Genomic DNA, 27,865 nt, shown 5'->3' with positions numbered 1-27,865 from the left:
GCATGGGGGCAAGGGGTTCTTTATCCAAGAAGGAGAGTGGGGTACAACCCGGCGCCACCCTCCTCCCCTAGTCTCCCGCCTGCACCCTCCCTGGAGAAAAGGTGTCTGGTTGATCGAAAGGATCTCAGCAATCTCTCAGTGTTTAGCCTCAAAAAAAAAAAAATTTAATACAGTAGGGAAAAAAAAAATCACAAAGGCTGTCCCTTCAACAGGAAACAAAATGAGCACATGGAAATAGTCACAGACTCGCCCAGGAAGTAACGGCTGCCCCAGTGTCCCTCTGAGAGGACAGCGGCCACTGTTCTATAGTCAGTGGTGGGGGGGCGGCCTCCAAGATCTCAGGCAGGGATGCGACACCAACAGCCATGGCCAGCCGGCCTCTGTCTCCCCAGCTGGTGTCACTGGTGGCTTATTCAGAGGTGGTTTTGATATAAAAGGAATGGCTTGTCCAATCCAGAGGGAAAATAGTTTGTGAAGAGCAACCCTATGACATGCCCTCATGAAGGAAGCCGCCAGACCAGCCCTTCTCATCAGAACACGCGTGTGAGCCACCTCCGCCCTGCCACACGCAGGCCGACCACCTCGGCCCACAGCGTCACTCAGCTGCCTCGGGGGCCCCAGGGGCACAGACCTGCTTAATCCCACCACCATCTCTCAGATGAGGCCAAGACTTCCAGCAGAAAGGAGCATATAACTCATTCCACAAAGGACAGAAATCGATCCTGCAGGAGCAGTTTCTATAAGATTTCAGTTGGGCTGCAGGTTTCTGATACTCTGTTGTAATAGTCTACGTAGAGTTACAGGGCATTTATATATGGTACAAATGAGATGTATGGCAGACAATGAATTAATGGGAAAAAAAAAACAGAACTGCTCAGGTTTTACTTTCTTAATATAGTTATAAAATGCTGCCAGCCAGGGCTTTCCAGTCAAACTTGGTTTGGTACGGAATGTAATCAGTACACACACCTGTGGCTTAGACACATACAGTCTCATACACACACACACACACAACCTTACACACACACAAACACACACAAGCTGACACCCCATACATACTGGCAGCACACACAACAGGCTCACCGATAAAGAAAATGTAATTAAATTACATCTCAGTAAAGAAGGAAAATATAGGGGTGAAGAATCAAAACAGTCTCTTCAAAACTCAGCTTCAAAAAGGTTTAATTCTCCTAAATTAAAGACTTTTGCGGTCAGATACCTTAGTGAAGGCTGAGGGCTGGTCAGGCTTCAACATCCAATTATTTTTTGTGCTTCGCAAAATCCACAGAATAAAAAGGTACAACACAGGCCAAGGATTTTGACCTGGGTGAAAACTAAAACATACAGCAGTGAAAGCTGCTTGGCGATTAGCGATCATTATGTATTTTCAGTAAGAAATAAGTTGCTCACAGAGAGAATCCTGTATAAAGGGCTTCCCCGTCCCACCACCGTCAGAATGCCAATGGCTTGCGTGCGCTGCTTTCGCGTTTCTGACACCACAAACCCCAGCCTGCAGCCCGCCCGCCTTGAGTTTAAGGGTGATTAAGTACACTTGTAAAATAACGTATTTGGTTTTCAGCCCTGCTGCCCACGGGGGAGACAGAAGCTCTGCTCTCCTCTCCAGACAGACCTGCGAGCGGGCCGATCTTGTCACTCTGTCCTGGGTCCAGAGCCCCCGCAGAGGGCAGGGCCGGGAGCTCCAGGTGGGACCAGGAAGGCAGGAGTGCGCGTCCCCGTCTCGGCCAGGAGGGTGCAGGCCCCAGGGTCCCGGTGGGAAACGTGGCCGCAGGGGTGGTGCTCCGCGTCCGAGACCTGGCGAGCCTCCAGCCCCCCAGGTGGACGCCTGCTCCTCTTGGCATCCAGGAGTGAGAAGGGTGGTGGGGACAGATGGGAACTGCACAGAACCTGGTGTGTGAACGCAGTTTATACCCCTTCCCACGAGCTTTGTGCTCAGGACCCGGAACCGAACGAAAGCAATGCATCCGGTCCCGTGAGAACGGTTTCTCTTTCCGTGTGGACTGGGTGCCCGGTCGAGTCACCCTTCACCAAGGCAGGGAGGTCGGGATCGCCCGCAGTCCCGTCCGGAGCCTGGCGCTCCAGGTCCCCCGCCAGCAGGTGGTAGAATCGGGGGGGGGTGGCGGCGGTGTTGAATTCAGTCCTGTTTAGCTCCAGGTTCAACCTAACACTCGGCTCCATCATTTAGAAAGTGAAGGGTGTGGTCCTGATCCACAGGAGTCCAGTGGGTGAGCCTCCTAGTGGTGAGAAACTATCCTATTTTAAGTTTGCAAACTGTGATGTAAGAATTCATGTTGGTGCAGAGGTCGGGGTTCAGCTGAGCCCCGTCTCGTCCGTGCTTCCAGCGCGGTAGCAGGGGTCCCACCGCTGACTGCTCCGACGCTCTGCTTCCTGCCCGAGTCCCTTGCAGGACCCTAGACCACGTGTAGCAGAGGGGAGTGGGCAGCAAACACCCACCCACCCTTTTAGTTCTTCTCAACCAGCAGTCCCCACAGCCCCTCCTGGTGGCGCACAGGTTACGCTGACCCGGGTGAGCAGAGGGTTCTCACGTCTGAGAAGATGGCAGCTGGGCCGGCCGGACCCCCAGGGCTGGGAGGCTGAGGCTGATGGGGAGAGTGCCCGTCTGCTGGAATGGCCGACCCCAAAGACGAAACCACACGCCTGTGACAAGAGAAAGCTGGCAAAGCAGATCCGGGGCCCCCAGGCACCAGCCAGGCTGGGAACCGTCGATGGGGAGGCTGCTCTCACGCCGATGATTCAGGCCCCAGAGCGGCCACATGCAGTCTCCACACCAAAGGTGCCACCAAGGAGATGGACGCTGGGCCGGTTCTGGAGACAGAAGGCGGGGCTGCAGGTGTGGCCGGGCCAACCGGGTTGTGGGCCGCCCCCCCCGCCCCGGCCTCACTCACGGCCCCGCGGGGGCCTGGGTTCCAGACCCATCGCCGGGGCTCCCACTTCATCAGGGACCCAGGACGGACGTGCCAAGGCTTTGGGGAGGGGGAAGCTGACTCCATCCTCACCTCCCCTCTCACACGGCACTTCATGTCGTTGCGATAAGGCGCGTTTCTGCAGATTTCTGCTGCAGACACGTCCAGGGCACCTCAGAGCCAACCAGTGGGCAAGTCGCCTGACGTGTGGGCACTGGAAGCGGGGGTCAGTTCCACCGCTCGACGGCTATGACCCAGGTACATGCACAGCCTTGCACGGGCACCGCAGACCCGTCCTTTGCTCAAACAGGGAAGGCGGACATGACACCGCTGCTTTCCCACTTGCATCCTTAACTTGCTGTCTGAAGAATCCAGAACCATCTTTGGCGCCATCGACTCCATGTAAAAGTCCCTTAAAACCTGAACGGCTATGCGTCTTGGTTTGGAATGCAGAGTTCGAGGTATACGAGGTTGTCTGGATTCCGTAAAAGTGAGAAGGGAAGCCAGGCAAACACTGGACTTTGTGACCACGGTCTCTCGTCACTTGTGCTGAGCCGTTTCGGAAGATGAAAACAGAAAGGCACAGATCACCCTGAAAGTGGGGCGTCACAGCCAGCCTCCTCGCTCCGCCTCTGACTCCGGTAAGCAGGACCCCACGGACTGGGGGGTCCAGGTAAGAGCACAATTTGGGTGCCCATCCCACCCGATTTCTGAGCTTTATGGGCAAGAGAACACCTACAAACGTCCCTTAGACAAACCAACAACCCACACATACAGCTGTCGGATAGGAAGGTTCCAGCCGAGACCAGACAGTCTGAGTCCACATTATCTGGCTCCGGCGCTCCCGAGAGTCTTTCAAGCCCACGCATGGGCTGTCAGAAGGAGAGGTTTTCGGTTTTGGGAAGAACCTCTCTCTCTTAACACCCACCTGGAAAGCAAGACCAGAAACAGGAGTCTACCGCAGAAGAAATCCCAGAAGAATCCAATTTGGAAAGAATTTAATTAACAAAATAAAACGATGAGAGGGGGTTGAAATGGTCCCGGAGGGGCTCCAGGGAGAGAGGACCCCCCCCAAGGCTGCTGCCTGGCCAGCCCGAGCAGGACCAGATGCGTGCTCGCCACCGCCGCCTTCTCAGGCCCGCGCATCTCTGTGCAGACAGGAAACCCCAGACGCCTGCGGGCTGTTATGAGCGGGCTCGAGAGCTCCTGGCTGGCTTGGCACATGAATACATGCAAAGCAAAGGTGTTTCGAGGGCTTCACCAAACAGTTGATTTTGGCCAAAAAAGAGAAAACCAACGAAAAGCTAAAAATTCATAAGCAGGATTAAAAGCCACTGAAGTGAAAACAATGTATTTCTCAACAGTATGGAATGAGACTACAGCTACAATCTTTTTTTTTCCTTTTTTCTTTAGAAGTCTCTGCCATCCTCTCCCCAGCTCGGGTCAAAGTTCATAGCAGCATGACTGCAAAGTCCTCTGTCAGCCAGTGTTCTCTGCCTCCGGGGCCCGAGGAGCTCACAGGTCGCAATCAGTCCGTCCGCAGAATCATGGGAGGGTGCTCGCTGTCGTCCTCCAACCGCAGGGCGCTGGCCTCGTCCTCCAGCCCCGAGCCGCCCGCGGCGCCCAGCTCGTCCGTGTAGGCTATGGAGAGAGCGGCGCCTCAGGCAGGCCGACCCCTGGGTGGGCAGTCCCCACAGGCCGCCCCCTCCCCCGGTGGGCAGTCCCCACAGGCCGCCCCCTCCCCCGGTGGGCAGTCCCCACAGGCTGACCCCCCACCCGTGGGCAGTCCCCTCAGGCCGGCTGACCCCCCTGGTGGGCAGTCCCCTCAGGCCGACCCCCTCCCCCAGTGGGCAGTCCCCTCGGGCCAACCCCCCTGGTGGGCAGTCCCCTCAGGCAGGCTGACCCCTCTGGTGGGCTGCCCTGACCAGCAAGCTCTCTACAGCCCTGATCCACTCAAGAGACAGTTGTTGACTTTCCAAGACCCACGAAGGTCAGGAAGGAGCTGGGCGCTAAGGGGGACCCAGTGGACAGGCTGCAAACGGCCCTCAGGGGGCGGGGGTGTGTGTGTGTGCCCAGAACCCCGACAAGGATGCTCAGAGCCTCCTTGAAGCACAAGCTGCCTTCACCTCGGAGTGAAACAGTGAGCAAGAGAGCGGTGGAGCGTGCGACCGCAGCACCGCCCGGGGCGCCGGCCCCCTCCTGCCTGAGCCTGCTCGCTGACCCATGCCACAGGCGGGAGGGTCAAGACCAAGGGTTTTGGGCAGAATCTGAGCTGAGTGGAGGCAGGTGGTGGACAGTCCACAGGCACCTAGAGCCACAGGGCTATTTCTGTTTCAAAGATGAAGAAAACGGACTCAGCCTTGGGAGGCCTTGAAAACCGTGCTTTACAACAGCGGGCCTGAGCGCTGCACGCCCCCGCCCCTGAGTGCAAGAGGCAGGCGGGCAGCTCTGCGGAGAGTGAGAGCTGCGGGCCCGCAGAGCGCCGCCCCAGCCCTTACCCAGCGCCGTCGGGGATGAAGGCGCGTGCGGACCCTTGGCCACGGCTGTGCTGTACGTCTGCGTCACCAAGGGGCAGTCGTGGGACGTGGAGTCCAGGATCTCGTTGGTTGTCTCCATGCTACCGTCCAACCTGGAAGAGGACAGAGAAACTCCAGCAGGGACAGTGAGGGCCACGCCGAGGGCCTGCACGGGAGGGCCACGCGCTCAGCACGCTGCGCTGGCCCGTGGGGCGACTCCCCCGAGTGTGATCACAGGGATTTCTACACGCTCAGTATGATGAAGAGCTGGGCCTAGAGAGGCAACCCCGCTGCGTTTTCTAAGGCTGAAGACCAAACCAGAGTATGTTGTAAAATAATGAAATCACCCCTGTGTTTGCCCTGACTGTAAGACTGTTACAGTAGCACCGTTTAAAGACAGAAACCCCAATGGCTGCTGCTGCTGCTGCTAAGTCACTTCAGTCGTGTCCGACTCTGTGTGACCCCATAGACGGCAGCCCACCAGGCTCCACCATCCCTGGGATTCTCCAGGCAAGAATACTGGAGTGGGTTGCCATTTCCTTCTCCAGTGCATGAAAGGGAAAAGTGAAAGTGAAGTTGCTCAGTCGTGTCCGACTCTTAGCGACCCCATGGACTGTAGCCTATCAGGCTCCTCCCTCCATGGGACTTTCCAGGCAAGAGTACTGGAGTGGGGTGCCATTGCCTTCTCCAAAACCCAGTGGCACTACCTCCTAATTAAGTAACGTTTATTCCTTTTTTCCAAAGAAAATACCAGCATGTCAGTGGGATCCCAGGCCCCTGGACAACCCGCTCCACGTCACGCGGAGGGTGGGCTCGCACCCACATCGATGGGTGGTCGCGCGGAGACCCGAGTCTCTGGGTCCCTGGCTTTGGGAAAACAAGCAAGTCGCCCCCCGCCCGCCCAGCGGAGGCGGAGCCCACTCACTGATGCTGCTTCATGAGGGTGCACTCGCCCCCCTCCTGGGGGTCCAGGTTGTACATGTACAGGTACCCGTCCGAGGCGCCCACCAGCAACCGGGGAATCTTCTGGATTCTAGTGAGGAAGAAAAGCAACTAAATTCTAGATCCAACACTTCCACAAAGTCCTTATCAAACTAACAGCCTGGCCTTTAGCCGGGCCAGGGAAGAATGCCCCGCCCCAAACGAGCTAGTGTAGTTTTGTGTGCACACACTGTCCACACGAGGATGAAGAGCCACGGGCCTCGGGAGGCTGCCGGTGCCGGAGGCCCCAGGGGTCAGGTACTGGCTCCCTCACGTGGTTCTGAGCTAATGACGCTTTCTAAACGTTCTCAGCAACGGGAAGAGGAAGCCTGGAGGACCAGACGCGTGGGGACGGGCATCTGGGTTCCCTAACAGCGTCCCCCTACGGCCCTCTCTGCGTCCACGCAGCTCTGGTCTAAACCAGAGGGCCAGGTACGCAGCTCATCCCTGGTGCCCTGGCACCCCGCTCCCGGCCGGACGCAGGGGACAGAGGCAGCCCCCTGCCCCGACTCACGTGGCCAGCGCGCAGATGTTCTTGTGGCCGCAGAAAGGCAGGCGCACCGTGGCGAAGGCCCTGCCCTGGTTGAACATCTCTGTCACTTGGGAGGGCAAGTAGCTGGTGGACGCCATGAGCACCTTCCCGAAGTAGCCGGTCCAGGTGGTGGGCTCCTCCTGAGGCCTGGGAGGAGGACACGCCGTCAGACACACGCGGGCCCTTGGCTGAAAACAACCACACGCCCCTCATGCGGAGGCGAGGCTCAGCCCCGAGACTCAAGAGAAGTCTCCCAGGGACCCTGGGCACGTCACAGAGCCTGTCCTCGGAGGGTCTGCAGAGGGGCCAGTGAATGACTGGCCTCTGCTCTGTAGCTGAGGACGTAGGGCCCACGTCCAAGACCCCCGCATCTTTCTATCGGGAAGTCTCCAAACACTTCGAGCACAGCCCCGACTGCGGCGCTCCTGCAGACCATCTCTGCTGTGTTCACCCCGTACAGACGTTCAAGTCACCCTACAGGAGCCTCAGAGTAAGATACATCACAGATAGTAGCACCGATCCTAGTGGGAGGCTCGCCATAGGATCTAAGAGGTGACAATGCGAAACCACGCCCTTCACCACGCACACTGCTGCAGTCACGCACTCTTGAAATCAATCGCTGCACAAACGGAAAAGGCCTCTGAGCTGGAGGGAGGCAAGTGCCCCTTCCCAGGACGGTACCCCGAGACGCGCCATGGTGGGAAGCGCTGGGGGAGACCATCCTCCGCCGCCCCATTAAGCAGGCCCCCCTCGAATCCCACCTGTCCCGCTGCTGAGCTCCCGTGAGCCCTCCGGACAGTGCTCACGCTTACACCCGTCGGTAGACAGAGGGCCCTGTGTCCCTCTCTGTCTCTGCGACTCACTTTTCTTTCACAGTCTCGAGTTTGAAGATGTGCACAGTCTCCGTGTTGCTGGAGGCGGACAGGAACATGCCGTCCATGCTGAAGGCCAGGGAGCAGATGCTCACACACCTGGGGCGAGAGGGACGGGGCCGGTCACGCTGTCGCCCGGATGTGGGGGGAAGACGGCAACCAGCACCGCCGCCCCCTCCGGAAGGGAAGTCACAGTGAGGACGGTCCCCACGACAGGCCCATGAGGAAGGAGAGCGTCTGAAAAGTGACAGCCTGACCGAGCCGTCCTTTAACAGGTCCTCACGTGGCCACGAAATGAAAGGAATCAGGGCTTCACTAAATACTTTTTATCAGAATCAGGCTGGACTTACAGCGCTAAGCTTAGCACAAGAAATATAATTATCGAGATGACAGTAATTCTTAACATGGAAAAGCATGAATTGGCAACCTTGATAACGTTTAAGAATCAACTTCTGACATCCTTAAACTCCAGTTCTCCTTAAAACATCACTGTAACAATCCCAAAGCCTGCGTTTCCTCGTAACCCTGCAACTTCAAGGTGTGCTTGGCCCCGTCCACAGTGAGAGGCTTTGTCCCACGCGTGCTCCTGGCACTCACGGCACCCCGGCCCGGTGTGAAGGCTCGGACATGGCTCCGGCCTAGAGGAGCCTGGAGGGAGGGGGGCCGGGGCTCAGCGCAGCGAGGAGAAGGTTGAGCAGTGAACAGGAGGGCGCTGCAGACGCTGGGGGAGAGGCAGGAGGGGCACTCGACAGACTGGGGGGCGCAGGAGCCGGCAGGTCACGGCCAGGGCCTGCACGCAGACACGTTCCTCCGAGGAGCTGGGAGAGACGGGGAAGGGAAACAGCCACAGCAGGAAAGCAGGGATGCCGGGAGCCTCCGACACCAAGGAGCCCTGCGTGTGGAGCAAACGCGGGGACGGGGGAGGCCCCGAGAGGCTCCCCAGATGGCTGCCCCCGTGTGTCACCCTCCGCCCTGGAAGAACAGCCAGCGGCTCAAGCCTGAGGGATGGAACCCGGCCAACGAGAGCCGAGGCAACGGCGAGCGCGAAGCCGGGTGGAGACGCCTGGGGCGGGCGAGGCAGGCAGGGGAGGCGAGCGCCCCTCAGGTTCAGGCGCCAGAAGGAGGGCGGGGCTGTTCCCCGGGACACGGTGTGTGTGACATGGTGGGCTGTCGTGGGCTGTCGGGGCCATGCTCTGGCCGCTGGGTGGAGCACCCAGCAGGCGGGAGAAACGTGGGAAACCTCGGCAGGTGGCCTGGGGACACGGAGGAGTCCCCGGGCACAGACAGACGCCGTGGCTGAGGACGGAGAGTGGGCTGCCTAGGGTGGGGCCAGGGAGGCTCAGGGCAGAAACGCAGTCACAGGGGCAGGAGCAGCAAAAGACAAGACCCAGAAAGATGGAGCGTGAGGAAGAGCGAAGGGGAAAGGAAGCCCGAAATCGCCCGTGGGAGGCCCCGGAGAAGGGGGCTCCGGGTCCCACGGGACAGGCCCCAGCAGGCAAGGACACGGACGTGGTGCCACGTGGCGGCTGCGCGCTGGTGTTTCTTTAGAGAAACACTGTGCGGGCCAAAGCCATCTGCTGGCCGGAGGGGGGCTGGGGGAGCTGCTTACGGGTGTTCAGAGTAGAGGAGAAGGGAGGAGCCGCTGCCCAGGTCAGGAGCCCCAACGCCCACTCGCCCCAGGCCCAGCTGGGCAAACTCCTCCTTCCACAGCCTGGGCCTGGGCCACACAGCTCGGCACTCAGCACAATCACAAATAAAACCCAGTTTGCTTCTATAACAATGCCCCTTGACCTCCCAAAGACCCCCAAGCCCCTCTTGCCCCGACAGCTGGGCTGAGGTCGCTGGCTGCTGGATGGGGGTCCCCAGGGCTCGAGTGCCCACTGCTGGTCACAGAGAACGTGAAACCGAATTGCGAACAGACGCTCCAGAGTCCACTCTGGACATCTGTGCACGGTACCTCTTCACTCCTCTGCGGAACTCAAAGAGCTTCTGTCCTTCTGGAATGGAAAACACCCTGATCACGGTCCCCTGCAGCAGGGAGAGGAGGAGACAAAAAAGAGCTTGAGCTGAGTGGAACCAGACGCGGGTCTTTCGCTCATCACGTTGGTGGATGGGCGCCGACAGCTGTCCCAGCCGCGCGGCCCCGAGTCCTGCACCCCGTCCCCTGGCCAGGCACCGTGCGAGCACATCCTGCTCCGCCGTGCACACGAGGGAACGCCATCACCGCTCATCCTAATGCTGAGGGCCCGGCAGTCACCGCTGCGGCGCTCCCCGACAGGACGGCTACACACACCCTGGCCCAGCACACGTCAGCCACCGCGCTCGCTCGGCTCAGCCGCGTGGCTGCGGGCTGCCACGTGGGCCCGGCTGCCAGCTGGTGGGGACTTGGCTGTATGAACAGAGATGGACGAGATGGCGGGACTCTGAGTTTTCCACGCGGCCGCCTCACCTTCTCGGAAGCAGTGGCGAGCTTGGTTCCGCTGGCGTCGAAGGCCAGAGCGGCTAATGGGCTGTCGTGAGCCGGGATCATGTTCGCAGCTCTCTGGAGGGGAGGGGAAAGTGACCCTGTGACCACTGTGACTGCGAGGCTACCCTCGACGCCCATGAAGTCACCCGCTGAGAATGCCCGTGGCTGTTATGGAAACCCTAGCACGGTTAACACAGATGCCAGGTCCACCCGATTAACCAGGGGTTGGGGAGGGGGCAAGGAAATGCCACTCGGAGTCTTAAAAGAAAAAGCGAAGCAACGTCTCCACGGCGGCTCTACAGCTCCCTGCGTTCCCTCCAGCACCCACACTGCCGGGTGCTCAGCACAGCAGACAGGAGCACAGCTGGAGGCAGAACGACCTGACCCACTCGGCCACCAGGAGGCCATGGCGGAAATCGAGCCGCTGAGCCAGGGAACAAGGAGGCTGGAGGCACCCGGCCCTCGCTTGAGGAAAGAGGGGCGTCACACAGCGCTCCCGAAGAGCCTCACCAGGTTGATGGTGTCGAAGACCTGCACCTCCCCGATGGTCGCGCTGCCCGGATATGCCAGGTAACAGTTATCGTTGTTGATGGACAGCGCACACAGGCCTGCGAGCAACACATGCGGACGACGCGGGTCAGGCCGGGGCCCCCGGGTGCCGCCAGCACGTACTTGGCAAGACGGGGAGGACACAGGAGCTCGGACGTGACCTGCGTGGTCGCATCCCTGGGCCTTTTAAGTCCCACACCCCCCACATGTCCCGCAGGTGACAGCAGGACCACTCAAATGCACTAAGGCCGTGCTTGGAACTCATCAGAAACCGCAAGGCTGCAGGCTGACTGAGCGAGCCCATGACTCGTGCGTTCACGAGACCAGCATCAGAGGACGCTAGCTGGCTCTAAAAGCAACACCGTCTAAACCCGTGGACCCTAAGAAGCGAGAAACCTCTCTCACGGACAGGGACCTCCGACGGCAGCGCCGCCTGGCCCCGCTCACCGGTGGGATTCGGGGGCGTCTCCCGGATGGTGTGCAGCACCTTCATGTCCCGGATGTTGTGAATGTAGAGAGACTCCTCCAGGCACACGATCAGCCTCTGCGAGAGACGCAGACACGGAAGCAGGACGTGAGGGAGAGCCAGACCCCGAGCCTCAGTTAGGGCCTCCTGCACTGGACACCACGCTCCTTCCAGAACCCCGAGTGTGCACCGTGCTCCAGGTCCCACCCCGCCGCCCATCACCGTACCCCTCACCCCCTGGAGCTGAGCCCCTGCCCCCCCCTCCCTCCGCCGGCTGGACTTGGACCTCTCACTGTGCCGTGTAACTCAGCATGACAGAAAGTGGTCCCTAGCTAAGAAAACCGGGGTTTGATTTTGTTTCGCTCTCGGCTCTCCCCTCACAAAAACCAGGTCGAGAGGCTGGGGTCGCTCCGGTGGAGGTCTGCTGCTTTCAGAACCCGATGCTGAGTGAGGCTGCGAGTAAACCCCAGCCACGCGGCCATCGCGGGTAGTAACTCAAGTCCTGGCCACCAGGCCCACACTCCAGGCCAGACATTCTTGTGGGTTTTGGGGCAGACGCAAAAAGGTAGTAAATCTTTCATCTTTAGTAAAAAGTTAAATTAACAATTAAGAAAAAAAAAGCTCAGAGGTTTTTTTAAAGAGATAACTCTTATAGAAGAAGGCTCACGTCTTGAGAGCTGGGTAAAGCTATCGGCACCAGCCAGGGCATCGTCAGGAACGGGGCGCTCTGAGCAAAACCGTGGGGATGAGAGAGCAGAGCCGAGCCCAGCAGGCTGAGGGGCGAGCAGGCGCACGAACAGGGCGGCCAGGATCTGCCCAAGGCCCGGCGGCCGCGGCCGAGGTTGCTGCAACGGGCTCGCAGCTGAGAGCCCCCCAGAGACCCGGGGCCGCGGGGCGGCGAGCAGGAGCGCCGCCCACCTGCCTGTTGAGCTTCACGGCCAGGATGGTGTTGGAGTAGCTGTAGTTGCAGATCTCGGTTCCCTTCTTGAAGTGGCAAACCTTCAGCTTCCTGGGAGCTTTGAGGCTGACGATGGCCACCAAGCTGCTCGAGAACAATCTCTCCACGATGCACACATCTTCAGTGTCAGCTGGAAGGAGGGAGAAAACAAACCCACGTGGGTGTGTATCCCTGTCAACCGGCGCCAGGTGTCCCCGCAGACAAACATGTCTAAGGGCAGGCTCCCTGCGGAGAGCTTGGGGGCGGGTAGGGGTAGGGGGAGACCCCCAGGTCAAGTTCATGGTTTACAAGGCCCAGGCGAGCTGCCCGCAGGTCGCCCCACACTCTGAAAGGAGGGCCTGCTCCTCAGAGACCCCTAGCTCTCGGCCACGGGCAGGCCCCCTGTTCCACACGGGCCGGGCCGTACCTGACATGTGACGGGCCCCCAAGCGCTCCCGCATGGCTGCCCATCTGGGGGCTCGCAGCCACCCGACCAGGAGCAGGGGCTTACGGATCCCAGCGCGGTCTGCTCCCACCCCTTAGGTCCCTGCACCCCACTTAAATGGGGACACCACCACTGAGAAGACTGTGCTTAGAAACCGCGTGCTCAGCGACCTGCCCAGGAAACGGGCACAGTGGGCTCTGCACAGCTGGCCCCTCACCTGGCTCTCGGGGCTGCCCCACCCTCAGCCCCCTCACACCCCACTGGGTTTATTTGTGGTCACCGGGGTCAGTTCAGGGGAGGAGCAAAGAGCATTCTGGAAGGCAGGACCCTGGATGATTCCCACGGGTAGCTCTCTGGACCTGAGCGGCAGCTGAGCCGGGGTTAAGCACGGACCCGTTCATCGTCCTAACAATGGCCTGAGGCCACACTCTACTCTGTGAGGTCCTGAGCTCAGAGGACAGAGAACTAGATGGGCCACAATCGGGGACCTGCAGGGGCCTGACCCCACTGTGGCCAGGCGTGCCCATACACAAGACGGAGGCTCCTTCCCACAAGCCTTGTCACTAAACTCCAGGCTTTAACTTAAAGACACGTAAGTCACTTTAGAAACCAAATGACTAAAGTGAACAAGTAAGCTCCAAAGATCCTCGTATTAAGACAGAAACTCTTTCCAGGAAAATGTGGTGGCATGGGTCATCTCCATGAGGGTTTAAACTCTGACGTGCTCGGCACGGGGCCCATCCAGGGGGTGCCGGCCCAAGGCGACACGACACACATTTGTGGGAATAAAACTAAGGTTTTGCTATTACGTGGAATGGGGTAGGCAGTCAAACCAAGCTCCTGGAGAACAGGCGAAACCAAGCCACAGCAGGAGACCCAGAGCACGCGCTGCCTCCTGGGGGGGCGGCAAACCCTGATGGGCATCCAGGCCACACGCACGGACATGCATTAGTCAGACACGGATGTTTCCTCCGGGTGTGTGTGTCAACACGAGGAGTGTACAGACTGTACACACGGCTGTCTGTAAGGCACTTTGAAATGCAGACACACAAGACGGACGGGGAAGGACAACGGTCACAACAGACTCCAGATCCTCGGGACGTGGGTACTGGCTATAAAATACTTTCCACTTTTCTCTGTGTGTGTGAACACTTCCGTTAACAAAACGGTGAGAAGAGGAAAGGGTTGAATTGTTCATTCGCTTAAACCAAGGGCAGAGACAGTGAAGAAACATCGGCTTTAGGTGTCTGCCTAGCTTCCCACCCCACTCTAAGTTTGAAAATTTTTGAAACTTTTATGAGAAAAAGCATAAGAAACTTCTTTCTAGCATTTTAACAACAGGGGACGCGTGGCGTGGAGATAGCCAAGCTGTTTTTAGCTGCAAACATTCCTAAGAGCGAACACTGTGACGAACCTCTGAGTACCCAGCACCTAGACTCACAAACGTCATCTTTCTGCCGTTTGGCCTCAACCGTCCTTTTCTTTGCTGACTTTTCAACAAGAGGCTCATCATCTTGACGTTCCCGCTAAATAAACGAAGACACAGGAAAAATGTCTTTTTCAGCTCATAAATAAAGTGGAAAATTTCTTAGATCAAAATCAGCTGAGAGTGGGGTCAGGTATTTAATGTAAAACCCGAAGCCAAAGAACCAAAGGAAGGCATGAGAGAGTGCTTACGCACCCAGAACGGGGAGGACTCCGAAAGCCTCGAGAGAAGGGCTGGATACAAACCATCAAGGAGGGCAAAGAGACCACGGGCGAGGTGAAGAAGCAAACGGCCCAGAAGAAGTATTTGCAGCCTCCACCGAATGGCTCCTGTGCCTCCAAGCAGTAAGAGAAATGATCCAACAGAAAGAGCAGGAAAAAAGCAACTGAGAAAGAAACATGCAAAGGACAATGACTTCCGGAATCAAGTTTCATTTCAGTTATGATTTAAGAAACGCAAAAAAGACAAAAGAACATTTAAAAAACCTCAAGCTTATAAATACACGTCCACACCATAACCTGCACACAAACATTCACAGCAGCCAAAGGGGAAACAGAACCAAAACAAAGGCACATCCATTGTTTGTCCATCAACAAAACACAGCACACCCACACCCTGTGAGGTCACTGAGCAAGAAAAAGAAGGAAGTGCTCATCCACGCTCCAGCATGGCGGAGCCAGGAAACCATCGCACGTGAAGGAAGCCGGGCCCACGCCATTCCATTTATCTGAAACTTCCAGAGCAGCAGATCGACAGCAGCAGAAAGGAGATTAGCGGTTTCCCAGGGCTGAGGGGTGGGGGAGTGGGGAGCAGTCACCCCGCTGCTAATGGACTCGGGTTCTTTGGAGTGATAAAAATGTTTTAAAATTAGATTAAGGTAGGTTGCACAACCCAGTAAATATACTGGAACCCGCTGAATTGTACACTTTAAACAGGTGGCTTTTTTATTGGCATCCAAATTACATCTCGAAAAGCTATTAAAAAAAAACCCACAGGCAGACTACCGCATCCATGTGAATTCTGACTAATATGCTGAGACCTGATGCAGCGAGCACAGGGCGGTGAGCAAGAGTGACGGACAGACAGACGGGGGCAGCAGCCCGGCGTCAGGGAGGGCGGAGGGCCCTCGCCGTGACCCTCTCCAACCACGGCCCTGGACCGGGAGCACACACAGGCTTCCACAGGCTCCCAGAGTGCTAAAATCACACTAAGCCTTGGGTTTTTCTCTGGGAAGTACCCGCAACTTTCATCCGATTTCCAAAGGAGCCAGAAAAATCAGAGAACAGCCGAGGCTGCCTGCAAAGGGCAGAGGAACCGCCAACCACTCAAAGGGCCATGCGCTTTCATCTCCACTTCAGCAAAAACCAACCAAGAGGACCCCACCCCTCCAGCCCTAGGATGCAATCTGCCTGGACCTTTCAGGAACACACCTTCACACAAAGTGATCTACCTTCACACACTGCCCGCGGTTCACTGCTTGTGGGTCACACGCTGCTTGTGGTTCACACATTGCCAGGTTCACTGCTTGTGGGTCACACCCTGTTTGTGGTTCACACCATGCTAGTGGTTCACACGCTGCTTGAGGTTCACACCCTGCTTGTGATTCACAGCCTGCTTGTGGTTCACACACTGCCAGGTTCACTGCTTGTGGTTCACACCCTGCTTGTGGTTCACATCCTGCTTGTGGTTCACACGCTGCTTGTGGTTCACACACTGCCAGGTTCACTGCTCGTGGTTCACACCCTGCTGGTGGTTCACATCCTGCTTGTGGTTCACACGCTGCTTGTGGTTCACACATTGCCAGGTTCACTGCTCGTGGTTCACACCCTGCTGGTGGTTCACACCCTGCTTGTGGTTCACATCCTGCTTGTGGTTCACACGCTGCTTGTGGTTCACACACTGCCAGGTTCACTGCTCGTGGTTCACACCCTGCTGGTGGTTCACATCCTGCTTGTGGTTCACACGCTGCTTGAGGTTCACACCCTGCTTGTGATTCACAGCCTGCTTGTGGTTCACACACTGCCAGGTTCACTGCTTGTGGTTCACACCCTGCTTGTGGTTCACATCCTGCTTGTGGGTCACACGCTGCTTGTGGTTCACACATTGCCAGGTTCACTGCTCGTGGGTCACACCCTGTTTGTGGTTCACACCATGCTAGTGGTTCACACGCTGCTTGAGGTTCACACCCTGCTTGTGATTCACAGCCTGCTTGTGGTTCACACACTGCCAGGTTCACTGCTTGTGGTTCACACCCTGCTTGTGGTTCACACCCTGCTTGTGGTTCACACGCTGCTTGTGGTTCACACATTGCCAGGTTCACTGCTCGTGGGTCACACCCTGCTGGTGGTTCAGGTTTACTTATTATTCTGCTGCATTACTTCCAGCTCCAACATTTCTATGTTAATGCCTCACTCCCGAGAGAACTTTTGAAAACAAGCAGCCACAGGGTCCACAGACCCCGAGTGAGTGGTCATGTCCCACTACACAGAGGTGCGCATGGCTCAGCCCCCCGGGCACGGCCGACAGTGCCGGGAACCAGGCTGATGCCCAGGGAGCAGGGCGGCGTGGGCGCGAGCCTGGAGGCCTGGCTCTCAGGGCCCATCGTGATAACCTCGGCCAGTTTCTGCCAAACTTTCTTCCTAGAGATTGCCCATCCAAAAGGAAGAAACTACTTCCTTTAAGAAAGAATGTGGTCCTCCTGGTGCACTGCAGAGGTGGTGGTGATAAAACTTTCCACAGGGTGAAGAGGGGAGGAACCAAGCCATGAACCAGCACAGCAACATCCCCGCCCGGCGTGTCCGGGATGCCTGATCCTCCATCACAACAGATGCAGGCAGAGAGGGTCCTGGGCTCCCCTGCTGGAAGACCCATCAAGGCACACCTCACCGAGGGGACTATTCCAGCCAGTGCCCAGTCTGCCGATTCTGGACCGAGACGGAGAGCCTGCTTATGTTTCATTTCAGAATCGAAGGCCTCGTGAGGTCTGAGGTCCTAGCTCAGAAACATAAAATGCCAAGATGACACAGGACACAGAATCTGAAAAGGCCAACTTTTCCTTCCAAACTTCTGTGGCATTTTACAAACAATACATCTACAACCTTTATTCATATTGTCTACCAGGGCACGGTTTCACTGCAGTAGTGTTTCAGGGAAGCGAGACCACGTATTTGCACATCACACACCTTCAGGTAAATAAAAAAGGACACGAGGGAAAGACAGAGTGACAAAACAGACAGGGCACACAGTGGGCACACAGTGGGCAAGGCGTAAACATGGGAGTTCCTGCAACTCTAAGTCTGAAACAACAATATAGAGTTAAAAGCAAAAATCTTCCACTGCTGCTGGGCAAAGGTCTTGTTTTTTTTTTTGTTAAATAAACAACAGAACAAGTACTTGTCAATCTTGCTTTTCCCAAGACGAGCTCTGGCTCATTCTTTCTGTGACAGCAGCGGTCACCGACAGTGAGGATCTGAAGTTACGACGGTCGGTCAAGAGTCACGGTCAACTGAGCCAGACTCAGCCTGGCTCAGTTGACTGTGACTCTTGACCGACCGTTGTAACTGAGCCAGGCTGAGCAAAAGAATCCCACAGCTTCAGTCTAAGTATTAACTCTCAGAGAGTTCTCTGTGCATTTCTTCACCTATTTTAAGGGCCAAAGTTCACTAAGAAGAACAAGGAAATCTATATACCACTTTACCCCGCTGGTCACCACACACCCACTCTTCTAATGATGCTATCAACACATCACATTTGGGGGGCTTCTCTGGTGGCCCAGTGGTAAAGGCTCCACGCTCCCAAAGCAGGGGGCCCAGGTGTGATCCCTGGACAGGGAACGAGATCCCACAGGCTGCGACTAAGAGATCCCATGCCACAGCTAAGGCCTGGAGCAGCCAAAAAAAAAAAAAGGCATCACATTTTATTCCATCAAAAACCTTTGAAAAATAAGGTGCCAAAAACCACTTAATAAACTTCAAGGAAACACATTAGTCACTGAACGGATTCAATCTGAGGACCTGCCAAGACCCTTTCTAAGCACCGCGGGTGGGGGCGGGGTGGGGAATCCTGCACGTTTCAAACCAGATGACTGATCACTGCAGCCACAATTTAACTCGGGCACAACTCGGGCACTGGTGGGGACGCAGATTTAATAAATGCTTCAGTCATTTGAAAAGCCTAGTGGAATCCTTTCTCCTGTGAAGAAACTCCCTACAGGAAACGATCGTATGTGGGGCTAAATGAAGGCGGCCAGTGTGGAGATGAGCAAGCGCTCGGGCTCGGACACACTTCATCACCCGGACCACACCCGCCGGCTCCGCACCAGGAGAAAGGCTTTCACAGGAGATTTGGTAGGCGTCGGGACAGATGAGGAATCAAGTCCGTGGCAGGAGCCGTGAGTCAGGGACCCGCACTCGAAGAATCCCGCTTCCAGCTGTCTCCTCATGAAGGGCCCGGATCCCGGCCTCTGGGGCCGCAACAAGCTGGGGGCCTCCTGGGGTTCAGACACTTTCCACTGTTGGAAGTGAGGGGCGCCCGAGGCGGACCCGAGAGGGGAGGCCAGGGCCTGGAGGGAGCTTGGTGAGCCTCAGACCCCGGTGGGTCACGAGAACTCTGCCGCGGCAAGTACTGGGCCGGCGGAAAGGCCTCCTGCAGGCCTCACCTCGTGCTAATGGAAGTGTGGGGGGTGGGATTTACATCTGTGTTTGCTCCACACTGTGTCCCCAGCCTGACATCTGACACAAGTCCATTTACTTGTTCCTGGTCTGCCTCCATTTAAATAGAGGGGTCACGAGAGCAGGAACTCTGTCACCGCTGCGTCTCCACGGCCGGAACAGGGCTGGCACACAGCAGGTCCTCAATGAGTGTTTACGGAGTGAACGAAACCAAGAGTGGACACGGGGTGTCTCTTCACAAGCACTCACTGAAACTCCCCCTTCGTAAGGGACACTAATGGGTAAAGGAGAATTCCAAAAGGGACACCAAACCATGGTGCAAGCAAAGCTGGTAATGGTGGAACATTCCAAAAGCAGACACTGGCATCGCTAGTACGGAGAAAACCCAATTTCCCTAACTGCATGCCCATGTGGATAATTAAGATGATAAACAGCAAATCTCTCTTCGAATTCATACCCCAGAGTGGCGGGTTACGAGAATACCGACCTCCTCAGTTCTCTGTAAAGAGAATTCTTAACTAGGTCAGGCCACAGGCAGGCTTCAGAGTTATCATCATGTACAGGGAAAATGTTTATACATTTCTCATGTTTATACATGAGAAAGGACTAGCATCGAGGATATATAAAGAACTCTCAAAACTCAGCATTAAAAAGTGGGCCAAAACAAACAAGCACATGAAAAGATGTTCAACATCATTAGCCATCGTGGAAACACCAAGTAAACCACAGTGACAGTGCCACACAGGTCCGTCCGAATGGCCGAAATAAAACCTACCGGTCACACCAAAGGCGGGCAGGCATTCCGAAGGACTGGCTCACTCAGACGTTACTGGTGGGAATGTAAACCGGTAGATTCACTTTGGTGAACCACGGTGTTCCACTTGGCAATTCTCCTTTGCCTGCTAATGTCTCTTACGAAGGGGGAGTTCAGGTGAAGCAGCTGGGTCGTGTCCGCACACAGAACTTCAGCAACAGAAAAGGTAGTGCTACCGAGCCCTGGCAGCCTGGGCGAACTTCCAGGGAAAGATGCTGAGCGAAGACAGCCAATTCTCAGAAGGTCTGTTGTTTAGTTGCTAAGTTATGTGCGACCCTTTTTTGACCCCATGGACCGTCAGGGCTACGTGGGATTTCCCAGGCAAGAACAGCGGAGTGTGTCGTCATTTCCTCCTCCAGGGGATCTTTCCCGCCCAGGGATCGAACCCGCATCTCCTGCATCTCCTGCACTGGCAGGCAGGTTCCTCACCGCTGAGCCACCAGAGAAACCCCTCAAAAAGCTACATACTTCCATTTATGTAACATCTGTGAAATGACAGTTATTCTGGAATCAGAGGACAGATTCCTGGCTGCCTGGGATTTGTGACTAGGGTGGGGGTAGACAGGTGTGGTTACAAAAGCGCAGTGGAAGGGCTCTGTGCTGTTAGAACCACCTGGTAGCTTCACTGTGGTGGATATGGGTGTTCAGGAACCACACACACACACACACACACACACACACACACACACACACACTGGGAAAAGGGTACACACACACACACACAGGGAAAAGGGTACACACACACACACTGGGAAAAGGGTACACACACACACACACACACACACACACACACTGGGAAAAGGGTACACACACACACACACACACTGGGAAAAGGGTACACACACACACACACACTGGGAAAAGGGTACACACACACACACACTGGGAAAAGGGTACACACACACACATTGGGAAAAGGGTACACACACACACACACACACACACACTGGGAAAAGGGTACACACACACACACACACACTGGGAAAAGGGTACACACACACACACACTGGGAAAAGGGTACACACACACACACACACACACACACACACTGGGAAAAGGGTACAGGGACCTGGAGTACTTCTCACAACTACACGTAAACCTATAAGTCCATTGATGAAAAAGTTAGTTATGTGCAACTCAAAGCTTTTCATCCCATTCTCACTGGGGCAGGGGCTGTACCTACTACTATGTATTCAGCAAGTGCTCTCTCTCTCTTCCATTAATTTACACACACACATACACACACAGAAACTGAGGTCCATGAAGTGATCTATGTAAAGTCACAGCAGGTGACTGAGAAAGGTGTCAAAGTTCACGGTCCTCCTGCAACCCCACAGGTCTCTGACGCACAGCTATGAAAACACTGTAAGATGCCAACTGGAAAAAAAAAACCATTCCAAGGGGGGTGTAAAATTTTCAAATTCTAGAAGTCTTTTATGAGAGATACCTAAACGGTTTTATCGGCATTTATTTAAAAGGGGGAACATTATAGAGCAATATAGCATGATATCATGCATTGAAAAAGAGGAGCCATAAAACAAGTACTTCAAGTATTTCTACATGTACATTTGTAAGTATGCAAATGCACACTCTGATTTGATCTGAGAGAACAAATACTGACTGTTGACAGCCACAGCTGCCCCCTGGCAGTAAGGCTAAGGTGAGGGCAGATCCATGGTCAAGGAATATCTGGATTTTAACCATCATGTTTCAATTAAGAATACAACCTAATTTAAGTATAACTTGTCTACTTTAAGAAAGGGGAAAAATAAAGCAAACACTTACTGCATTCATAGATCTGTTCCAGTTTATCCACAGAAGAAAGGGAGAAAAATTTATACCCGGATTTACTACCAACAGCTAGAGACCTGCAAAAAAGCCAAATTCAGAAATAAGAGCTCAGACGAGTAGGCAGGGATAATGCACAAACGAGCTCCACGTTACCAAACTTTCTCCATCATCTCTACCCAAAACTAGCACACACAGACTCGTGTAGCTGGTACCAGGTGAGTGGTGGCAGAGGAGAAAAGAGGCGGGGCAAGGAAGACGCCGGATCTCACGGCCAGGAAAAGGCGACTGTCAGCAAAGACAGACAGTGAAACTTTAAAGATAAGTCTGACATAAAAATAAAAGTACTCGACCCTAAACCAACGATCCCCTCAAAACACAGTGGGGTTTCTCAGGTGACCCGACACACGTGTGTGGTTGTACGGAGAGTCCAAGGTGAAGACAACATTGCAAATTTTAAACAAAGACATTTACACCCTTGGTGAATGATGGTGTCTCTCGGCACTGCAATAAGGCTGTAACAAATGCAGCTCAGTCACGTGATGCTAAGGCTAAGCAGTGGGATGGAAATAAAACAGACCAAAGAGCTAACTCATAGTCTGCCATGGGAAGACCACATCGCAGGGTTGGTCCAGGAGGACAACCTTGTGCGTAAGAGCCCACATTCACCACCCAACACCACTGCTTTTGCTAAGAGGCTTGGCAGGACTTCGGAGCTCTCTCGCCAGATCCCCAGCATGGCAGAGCTGCAACACTAGTTGAACTTCCCTCGCAGAAGACTACTGCTGTCCAAGCGGGAGAAATGAGCTGCAAGCATGGGTTTCAGAAACAGAGCACGAAGCGGCGGGATGCACGAAGGCTCGGAGCTGGGACCTTCCTGGAACTGACTGTCGGGGAGAACAGGGCAACAAGAGGAGGCAGGAGGTCAACCAGAATCTTAGAAATAACAATCCTGACATCTCATACGACGAGTATGTATGTGCCAAGATAAAAACTAGGGCTGTTTTCATGACCATTTCATCTACTAGAAACTTGAGATTTCCAACCTCTTTCACACTTAGGTAGAAGAAACACATTCAAAGAACAAACTTGCTGTGAACAGTATTGAACTTTCAAATTGTAATTGGTTCACCCCAGAGATATAAACAGAATAAATCTCTACCAACTCAAATAATTCTCTGCAAAAACACTTCACTATATTGAATTAACTAGTAATTAGACATTGTTACCTATAAATATTTTGAAAAACAATAAAGGAGCCAATAAAAACACAAGAATATTCAGGAAAGCTAAAAATAAAATCTCAACAATTCATAACTTCTAGAAAATTGATGTCCAGCAAAATGTTTTCCAGACAACTTAGGGTTACTATTTTAAGCACCCAAGCCTTTTCCCCCAGCATTTCTGATTCTCTTAAAAAGTCATTCTTATACAGGTTTCTGTGTGGGATGGCAAGCCCTCAACCCCCGACTGGACTCACATCACTGAACAACTGTACTGTCATAGTGAAGCGACTCCCAGACCCTAACAGGAGCTGAGGGTTCAGGTGGCGGACTGTCGAGCTGGGTTATACACCACATTTCACCGTCTGTTGTCCGGGTAGCTGCCACTGCTCTCCAAGCATCCTACCAGCATTAACAGGCCCTCCTTCAAATTTCTTGTTGACATGGAAAGCAAGTCACCAAGCTTAACAGTTTTATATGTAAAATAAGCCCAGGGGGCTTCCTCTATGGGCAAACTTAACCAAACAGAGTTAGTGAATGAGAACCTGGATTTTTATACACCCAGGGCCTTGGCTGTGTTCCAAACAGGCATAATTTGTTAAAACTGATCAAATACTAGCTCTCTGACATTCTTCCAGATGCTCAGGAACGGATTTAGGATACTAAACACCTCTGCTAGTTTTCACTGCATGGCTTCCCTCTTGTGAACCCCAATCAGCGGGAAACGTAAACAAAAGTACAGCACCTGTTTTTGATAGGTGCACGTGGTACAGCGTGAGCATACACTTTACCAGTAAAGGCAGACACCTTTAAAGGGTGGCATGGAATATAAACAGGTGATACTTACATCTCGGATACCAGCAGTCAGGTTCACGTACCCGACTTTGTGGAGATTCTGCTCTTAACGACACCTCAAGACTTGCCTGGCCCTGCGAAGGCAGCCTGGGACAGGTATGGTGACAGACAAGCGGGAGAGTGCCAGCGCTCCCTGACAACTAACCGCATTCCCCACCAAGCATTGATGCAGTCAAGGTTTTGTTTTAAGGTAATACAATGAGATCTTTTACCGACAAAGGGAAAACCAGCAACCACAGAAAAAAGGATACCTTTACTTAATGCCCCATTTCACTACCATACCCCTGCCTTCAACTGTGCCTGGGGTCAACATCCGGAGACCCTGCAGTACCCTCTGGAGGTAAGGCCCAGTCCTTCACCTTCGGGGGCCCACACTTTGGGGCAGCCCTCTGGAGCTTCGCCACACACAGCTTTCCTCCACTGCAGAGCTTCCTAGACCGCCCGTCCTGAGCCTTTGGGGGTTCTGTGGGTTCAAGCAGGCTGGTTCTCTGCCTTTCCCACCAGCGATGGAGGAGCCACTTCCTTTATCCCTTGCTGGTTTCCAAAATTTTGTTGCTGGTGCCTTTCTTTCTCATTCTCCTCATTCTACGGGCTTAAGCTCTTTAAGTATCTTTTCTGATAGTTTACTGATTGCCATTCTATTAGGGTTCTGAGCGGGAGCCAAAATTAATACTTGTGTTCCATCCACCATCTTTACCTGTAGGTCTCCATCACTGAATTTAAACTTGAGTGCTCAGTATCTAAGCCAGGGATTTCCACTAAAAAACAAACATGTTTTTTAAGAAAACATTTAAAAAATGTTTTAAAAGAAAAAAATCATTTTCTTAACGCTCTTTTCTTTATTCCCTTACCCATGGTCAGCCAGTCCACTAATGTTTTCCCTTTTCATTATCTTCACCAAAGAGCCCCACTCAATGATGGGGTTAAGTGGAAACAGCCCACATCCACAAAAAGGAAGCGACCTGCAGCGCTGCTGAGACCTGGCAGGCCCCAGGGCCCACCGCAGGAAGCTCCTGTCTATCCCAGACCTCACCCGGGCATCCCCAAGGCCTTTCAAACTCAGTAACACCCAAAGCAGAGTTCACCTTCCCCCTAAACTGAACCCCCTCTGATCCTTCTACAAAGTGCTGTCACTGTTCATCTCGGACCCAGGCTGGAGACATGGGCGGGACCTTCACCTCCCCCTCAGGTGCGCCACGCACCTCCCGTGGGTCCCACCGAACCCTGCCGGCTCTCCAGCAGCCGCGGGCCGCCGCCGCAGGCCAGTGTCCTCCCCAACGACTGCCCTGGCTCCTCAAAACGCCCTCCACACGCGGGCAGAGCCACCGAGAACTTCAAGGCCAAAGGGTCCTTACTGCCACGCCCCTGGATCTACTGATGCGGGAAAAGGAGAGAAGTGACCTTCCAGGAGAGCTGATGGAACCTAGAAGAACCCCGGTTCAAGGGAGCAACAAATTCAGACCAACGCCTCCCCACTGTCTCTGTGCCCGTAACTTAGACACGAACAGCATCAATGCTACAGCAGAAGATGAGGGAAGCCAAGTCTGTGTCCTTCTATTTCTTTGAGGAACGTGGTTTCTAAATGATTCGGACACTGCCCAACCGCCGAGCCTGCACATGCCTCACCGGGTCCCCTGCAAGTACTCAGTCCCTGATATTTCCATTGAAGAGCCAAGCGATACTCTGCACCTGTTAGTTTCTTAATTTTGATGTCAAAAAACCAAAAACTCCTCCAAAACAAGCCTTCCGAAGGGCTACTTTCAGAAACCAGGATTGGAACTAACCAGACAAGAAGTGGGAGATGACAGGGACCAGCTTCTCTTGATTCCTTTCCCCCAGTTCTAGTTTAAAAAAAACAAAGGTAAAATAAAATAAAACATCCAGACTTCTAGGATAAAAATCACAGAAAAAAAAAAACCCAAACACAATATTTGAAACCATATTACTAACACAGACAGGACAGATATAGTTTCATATGAAACGAATACTGCTGTTCAAGCATTACTGTATAACACACAATATATTTTCTATTAAGTGAAGTGGTTCCAGATTTTCTCACTGAATACCATGAATGTGGATCAATAATTCTTGCCTTCTGAAAAATTATCTTAATGTAAATACTGGAGACAGGATGGGAGAGAAAGGAGTGAATGGTCAAGCCTCTCCCCAGGAACTTCTGTACTACTTTCAGATGTACATTTACAACAAATTAGCCACTTTAATCAATTACCTTTTAATATAATCCTAGCTTACTATTCCTTATAATTTCTGCTCATACTCTATCAAGGTCTCTTTGGCAAGTCAAAATTATAATGCAGAAACCTGGTCTTGAACTAGTAACTTTAGGACTCACATAGGAGTGGGAAAACACATAATTTCTAGGCACAAAAAGATCTTATTTCAGGCCAGAGTGACATTCTTCTATTATATAGGTAAATTGGTGTTTGAATGCCACTTGAAATGACAGCAAAAGAGAATGCTTTCTTGTATCTGATTTTCTTTCAATATAAATGGTGAGCAGTGAAAAACAGAAAGAACAGTAGAAAATGTTTTGGAAATTCTCTAATTTATACAAGACATAAAAAACCATAAAGCTACCATTCTTACTGGTCTCAAAATACTAAGGGCTTAAAAACAGAATCATTGTTGGTTTCAACTGCCCTCTTCTCTACCCAGATTAGTGTAACATAGCTCTCAGTCACAACCCCCTGCAACAGGTGGTCCAGATTGCTTTCCTTGGAGTGGTTTTTGGTCACCATGCTAATCCTTCTCAGTTTTCATCTTTAAAGATCGCTCCAGTCTGCCTTCTATGTTCACTGACCTCCAGGCCCTACTCGGCAGGTAGAAACAACAGCAGGGTGGATTGGAAAGGAGGCTGGAAGAGAACTCAGGAAAGCTGTCCCCACCCCACTATTAACCGAGTCTACCCAGGCTCTGCTCTGAAGCTCCTGAACTTCGGTTTTCTCCTCTGAAGTTGGCACAAGTGATCTGCTCCCTTCCCAGCCTCATCCAAATCCCACCGTGGGGGGCTCTGCACTCTTTTCCCAACTCTGGAAGATGCGACTGAGCACCCTCTGCATGCCACTGACTTGGTGCCTTGCCATTCTACAAATGACCTTTCTTTTGCTGATTCCATTGAGCCAGGAACAAAACCCACTACTTAGTATGAAGCCAACGACCCACTCCTCCCCTCTTACATCACTTCCTCTTACTCACTTCCCAAGATGGCTCTCCTCCCTTCCAGTCCCACAACTCATCCTTCCTTCTCCAGAAACCTCCTCTAATAACTATCCTCACACGGTCCCCCAGCAGCCTCTGAAGGATCGGCTTCAAACCCGTGAGGGTTTGGACAAACAGCGTTGGGAACCCAAGGGTTGGCATCAAGGGCCTCTGTTCCCGTACAAGGGTGGCCCATTCCCCGGGGCACCAGCACTCCTCCGGGGTTTCTCTGTTACAACTCGCCCCTTGGCTCCGTTTCTCCCCGGGTCAGAGACCAGAATTACTGCTAAGTTTGTTTCTTGCTCGAGGAGGACATCAAGGTTTCCTGTCAAAGAGAACAGCGAGAGAGGAAGAAAAGGAAATCGAGGGGTTCCCTTAAGACGATGAGGAGATGAGCCTGGAAGAGCGGAAAGAGTGAGGCAAGAAGGCTGACGAACAAGGCGGGGTGGGGGGAGGCGGGGTGCAAGGGAGAAACCCACCCCCCACCCCCACGCTCCAGGGACGGTTGGGACGACAGGTCAGGCCACAAAGTTCGGGCCCAACTTGGCGAAAAGTGAGATGGAAGAGACAAAGCCTTCCTGGAGATGGGGAGAAGAAAAGACCTCCCCTGGCTCCATCCCCTTCCCCGCCCAGAGGTCGCAGCTCCCAGGGCAGAGCCTGCAGGGTTCCCCAAGGAAGGGGGGCCCGCCAGCGGTGGGAGGACGCCTCCGCCCTCCCCGGGCTCCAGGCCCCCCGGGCCCCCGACCCCGGGCCCCGCCCCCGCCCGTCCTTACGTGACGTCCTGGTTGAAGTTGGCGAAGAGCAGCTGGCTAGCGCCGGCCTCGCCGCTCTGACTCGCCAGGTTCATGGTGGGCGCGCGGCCCGCGGGCCCGGCCGGGGGCTCGCGCGCAGGTGGGGCAGGTCGGGGTGAGCTCAGGGTCGGCGCCGGGCCCCGATCGCCGCCTCGCTCGCCGCCGCCGCTCGCCGCCTGGGCATTAACCGCCGCCTCATCCCGTCCCCCCTCTTGTTTATGCTCCGGAGCCGGGGCGCCTGGCACGCCTGCGCGGCCACGCCCCCCTCGTCGCACGGCCTCTCGCGGCGCAGGCGTGCTGCGGAGGTCCCGC

General features: G+C 54.3%; 1 protein-coding gene and 1 long non-coding RNA gene across 21 annotated transcripts; both read right to left on the bottom strand.

Moving 5' to 3' along the window:
* Window positions 1-1,165: 1,165 nt before the first annotated feature.
* On the bottom strand, window positions 1,166-3,701 carry LOC145531114 (uncharacterized). Its single transcript, XR_014072197.1, has 2 exons — window positions 3,036-3,701; window positions 1,166-2,844 (listed from the first exon to the last, which is right to left on the bottom strand). It is a non-coding gene; the product is annotated as an uncharacterized LOC145531114 (long non-coding RNA).
* A 222-nt stretch (window positions 3,702-3,923) lies between these two features.
* Window positions 3,924-27,771, bottom strand: WIPI2 (WD repeat domain, phosphoinositide interacting 2). Of its 20 annotated transcripts, none has more exons than XM_081552724.1 (16): window positions 27,536-27,771; window positions 25,328-25,384; window positions 24,241-24,301; window positions 23,536-23,617; window positions 22,230-22,352; window positions 21,463-21,545; window positions 12,244-12,413; window positions 11,307-11,403; window positions 10,821-10,918; window positions 10,293-10,385; window positions 9,801-9,871; window positions 7,835-7,942; window positions 6,954-7,118; window positions 6,384-6,491; window positions 5,441-5,571; window positions 3,924-4,583 (listed from the first exon to the last, which is right to left on the bottom strand). In XM_081552724.1, exons 5-16 carry the CDS (start codon window positions 22,280-22,282, stop codon window positions 4,471-4,473), a joined length of 1,290 nt encoding a protein of 429 aa, XP_081408850.1. In that variant the 5' UTR covers window positions 22,283-22,352; window positions 23,536-23,617; window positions 24,241-24,301; window positions 25,328-25,384; window positions 27,536-27,771; the 3' UTR covers window positions 3,924-4,470. The 20 variants fall into 20 exon arrangements, with proteins under 20 accessions (XP_081408850.1, XP_081408847.1, XP_081408852.1 ...); XM_081552721.1 differs by lacking the exon at window positions 27,536-27,771 and adding an exon at window positions 22,946-23,090 and having other exon boundaries at window positions 23,536-23,630; window positions 24,395-25,384; XM_081552726.1 differs by lacking the exon at window positions 27,536-27,771 and adding an exon at window positions 24,746-24,917 and having other exon boundaries at window positions 23,536-23,630.
* Window positions 27,772-27,865: the final 94 nt, after the last annotated feature.

This window comes from Giraffa tippelskirchi, chromosome 13, assembly GCF_054371585.1.
Source record: "Giraffa tippelskirchi isolate mGirTip1 chromosome 13, T2T-mGirTip1v1.2.pri, whole genome shotgun sequence".
Taxonomy (NCBI): domain Eukaryota; kingdom Metazoa; phylum Chordata; class Mammalia; order Artiodactyla; family Giraffidae; genus Giraffa; species Giraffa tippelskirchi.
Note: the sequence above shows the minus strand (reverse complement) of the source record. Positions and strands in the feature narration are given on the sequence as shown.